We start from the raw sequence: 3,589 nt of genomic DNA, 5'->3' as shown, positions 1-3,589 counted from the left end.
TGGCTTGTAAAAAACAGTGGCTTATCTGACCCATGGTTCTGGTGGCCTCGAAGTCCCAAGGTGAAGGGCTGGCATCAGGCTGGCTCTGACACAACCCACAAGAGGCCATCAGGTGGTGGGTGTGCACAGACAGCAGTCCGCCTACCCTGTGTGCGCTCGCACCAACTCGGTCTTGGCCCTGACCCTGTCCTGTCCCAGTGCCCCCCATGGACCGGAATCGGGGTAAGTTCTCACCGTGAGTTTGGGAGGACGTGTTCACACTGGTGAGTGGCCAGAGTGGACATCTGGCAAGCATGGGCACTGGCCCAGCCCCTGCCCGGGCTCCCAGGGAGAGTAGGTTGTGGGCGCCGACCCTAAGGGCTCTGAACCGACTGATGAAAACTGCAGCCTCTGTCACCATCAGAAATTCTGCTCTTTGGCCATTAAAACCAACTCCCGGTCCTTTTGAGTGTTTGGGGTATAGAAATTAAAGCGGCGTATGGAGTCCGAGGCCCACTTCAAAATGTGTGTCCTTCCCTAGGGAGGCAGATGGCTCGGATGAGGAGGAGACCCACCGTCCAGTTTGTCTCATCGATGGGGCCGAGGCAGCCCATGGCCTTGTCAGATCTTGGTCATTTGTCCCCGTGACCCCGAGGTTGCCTGTGGTCGAAGCAATACGGGGACCACAGGCCTCAGTGTGGGCCTTGGCTCATGGCTGGATTCTGTTCTGCAGAGGGCCAGGCCCAGGGCGGGGCTGGGGGCTCAGCCTCTGCTTGCAGGTCCGTTTTCTGCCTGGCCCCCGGCCAGGAGAGACTCTGCACCCAGGCCCCTACCTGCCCTGCACCCCTGGCCAGCCCCACGGCCACAGCCAGCAGGTCAGCGGAAATGGTGCCCCTCGTGCCCTCCACGGGGCGGTTTCCCCGACGCACGCCGAGGGCCTCGTCCAGAGTCCTCCACCTCCGGTCAGCTCCATGCCTCAGGTTCCACCGTGGCCACCTGACAGCAGGTCCTGACCTCTCCTGCCCATGGGCCACCGTCCCAGCAGAGCAGACCGACGTTCCCGTGGGCTCCCCGGTGTTTGTTTTTATCCCAGAGAGTACACCCACTCACCAGAGCACGCCCACCGGTGGGGTGTGGTCACACTGCGTGCACACACGTGTCTGCCTGCCCGAGTGCCCGTGCTGGGGTCAGAGTCGCGTGCCCACGCCGGCAGTGCCACAGGACCAGTGCTGGACTCGGAGTGGGGCTCCACATTTCCTGCCGCTTTTGTGCTGAGGCGGTCACTGGAGGGGCGGAGGGGCGCGTCCTACGTCTCTGCACGTCTCCGAGTACCATGGGGCACGCGGCCTCTGAAACCTCTTTGCACCTCCAGAGAGAGGGGTGGGGAGGCGGGCGACCGAGTGGCGCTCAGAAACACCTTTTGACCTTTGGAGGCCTGTAGGCATGCTGGGAGCCCCCCCACACTGCGAGGACCATGGGCAGGGCCGGTCACTAAAGTAGACATGCTTGTATTTTCAAGTGTGAGGAGGATCTCCTTAAAGTCCTTAAATGTCGAAGACGTGTCCCACACTCAGTGCTGGGCACCTGCAGCCCGTCCGGGTGCCTCTGCGCCGTCTCCGTCTGCAGCAGGCTGGCCGGCCAGGGCACACTCAGGCTGGGGGATCTCACCCCTTGAGGTGCTTCATTCTGCATTTCTGGGCTTGCTTGTGAGCCAACACACCCTCACCACTGTCACTGCGGAGTGTCCCACCTGGGAGGGTCGCGCCCTGGCCTGGCTGTGGACATGGCCCTGGTGCTCTAAGCTCAGCAGCTGTTGCAGGCGTCACTGGGCGGGCATTGCTGGCCTCTGCTCTTGGCCGTCACGAGTGGTGCCGCCCAGGACGTGTGCATGTTCCGTGGGACACGTGTTCATTCCCCAGGGTGTGCAGGGGCACGCCTGGGCCCACAGTGGTGCTATGCTCAGTGGTTTGAAGCACAATGGAATCTCTCGGCTCCCACCAGCCACGGCTGAGCTCCTTATCTCACCACTCGCCGTCGCCTGTCTGGGGACTGAGCTGTCCTGTGGGTGCGAGGCGTGCTGCCTCTGGTGGGGGGTGTGGGGCACCTGCCCCAGGGCTGTCCACTCAACCTTAGAAGCTGCGTCTTCTCCCTTGCAATCCCACTGGCACACCAAGCTCCCTTCAGGGGACAGCCGTCCGGTGTCAAACAGGAAGACCGTGGCTGACAGGTGGCCTTCCCCGCGTGAGCGGCCCCAGTTGCCCCCTGCCGCAGTGTGGGGCCATGGAGCGCTGGCATCTGGGGCGCACCTCACCTCCCCTCCCTCTGCAGGAGCTGGAGAAGTGCGACGCCAACCACTACATCATCCTGTTCCGCGACGCGGGCTGCCAGTTCCGGGCGCTGTACTGCTACTACCCCGACACGGAGGAGATCTGCAAGCTGGCCGGCACGGGGCCCAAGAGCATCGCCAAGAAGATGGTCGACAAGCTGTACAAGTACAGCTCGGACCGCAAGCAGTTCAGCCTGATCCCCGCCAAGACCATGTCCGTCAGCGTGGACGCGCTCACCATCCACAACCACCTGTGGCAGCCCAAGCGGCCCGCGGCGCCGAAGAAGAGCCAGCCTCGCAAGTGACTGGGTGCGGTGGCAGGAGGGCCCCGGCACACCCGTGCTCGCCGCCGTTTTCTCCCGCGGGTACGGGTGTGCAGTCAGACGGCAGGGGACCTGCCCCCAGCTCCTGGCGCACTTGGGCTGCGTTGGGCCATGCGAGGATGGGGGTGAGCAGGTGTCCAGGCGGCCTGCGGTCCCTACCGGCCACAGAGGCTCTCGGCGTCCAGCCTGCGCCTCGCCCGTTTGCACATGGCCTGCCACCTGGCTGGGCGTTGTGACGCGTCCGGCCAGGTGTCCGGACGTCTTTGGAGGAGTCCCTGGTGGGAAGTGTTCTCGTTCGCGGAGTTGTACGGTATTTATTGGTTGTGTCTACTGCCAGCTTTGTGTCCACTGAGACTGAAAACCGTTCTTGTTCCTTGCTGCTCAGAAAGTCTCTGCGGAGCCAGCTCCCTGGAAGCGTGGCGGCCTGCAGTCTCTTTGCTAAGATGGCAGTCCCAGGTGTGGAGGCGGCTGTCCTCATGACCGTCACAGGGGGTGCGTGGCGTGGCAGCAGGTGGTTGCCACGTTGCAGGTGGGGCCATCGGGACGGGGTTGGGACGGCTCTGCTGGTGTGTTCGCGTCAATAAAGACAGTCTGGGTGCAGGCAAGGCCTCTCACTCTGAGCGCGGGTCCTGAAGGTGGAGCGCCTTACCCACGGCTCCCGGCTTGGTCGACATCGCGGGCTGCCCGGGGCTGGCTCCCGGGTGATGGTTCCGTCCTGTGCTATCGGAGAGCGAGCGAGCGGCTGTCCCGGCTCACCCAGGACTCCACGTGAGCAGAGTGGCTCTGGGCCTTCCGCAGCAGCTGCGCAGTCAGCGCTTCTCCGGAGCAGACCCCCCGGGGAGCAGCGAGCTCCAGCCCTGGCGTGCGTGCTCAGTGTGCACCAGGGCTGCCAGGATGCCTGGCGCGGAGCGGCTGCCAGGGGGGCCTGGAGCCGCTGGCACGCGTTTTGCACATGTTTTTT

At 63.9% G+C, this 3,589-nt stretch overlaps 1 protein-coding gene across 1 annotated transcript in view; it reads left to right on the top strand.

The window, feature by feature from the left end:
* Nucleotides 1-3,233, top strand: part of CAMSAP1 (calmodulin regulated spectrin associated protein 1) — a gene marked incomplete at its 5' end in the record, with an annotated part of 37,714 nt that extends 34,481 nt beyond the window's left edge. The window contains 1 exon segment of the mRNA XM_027766289.1: nucleotides 2,308-3,233. Coding sequence (XP_027622090.1) covers nucleotides 2,308-2,610 — 303 coding nt within the window.
* Between the last annotated feature and the right edge of the window lie 356 nt (nucleotides 3,234-3,589).

This window comes from Tupaia chinensis, unplaced genomic scaffold (genome assembly GCF_000334495.1).
Source record: "Tupaia chinensis unplaced genomic scaffold, TupChi_1.0 Scaffold142100_1, whole genome shotgun sequence".
Lineage (NCBI taxonomy): Eukaryota > Metazoa > Chordata > Mammalia > Scandentia > Tupaiidae > Tupaia > Tupaia belangeri.
Note: the sequence above shows the minus strand (reverse complement) of the source record. Positions and strands in the feature narration are given on the sequence as shown.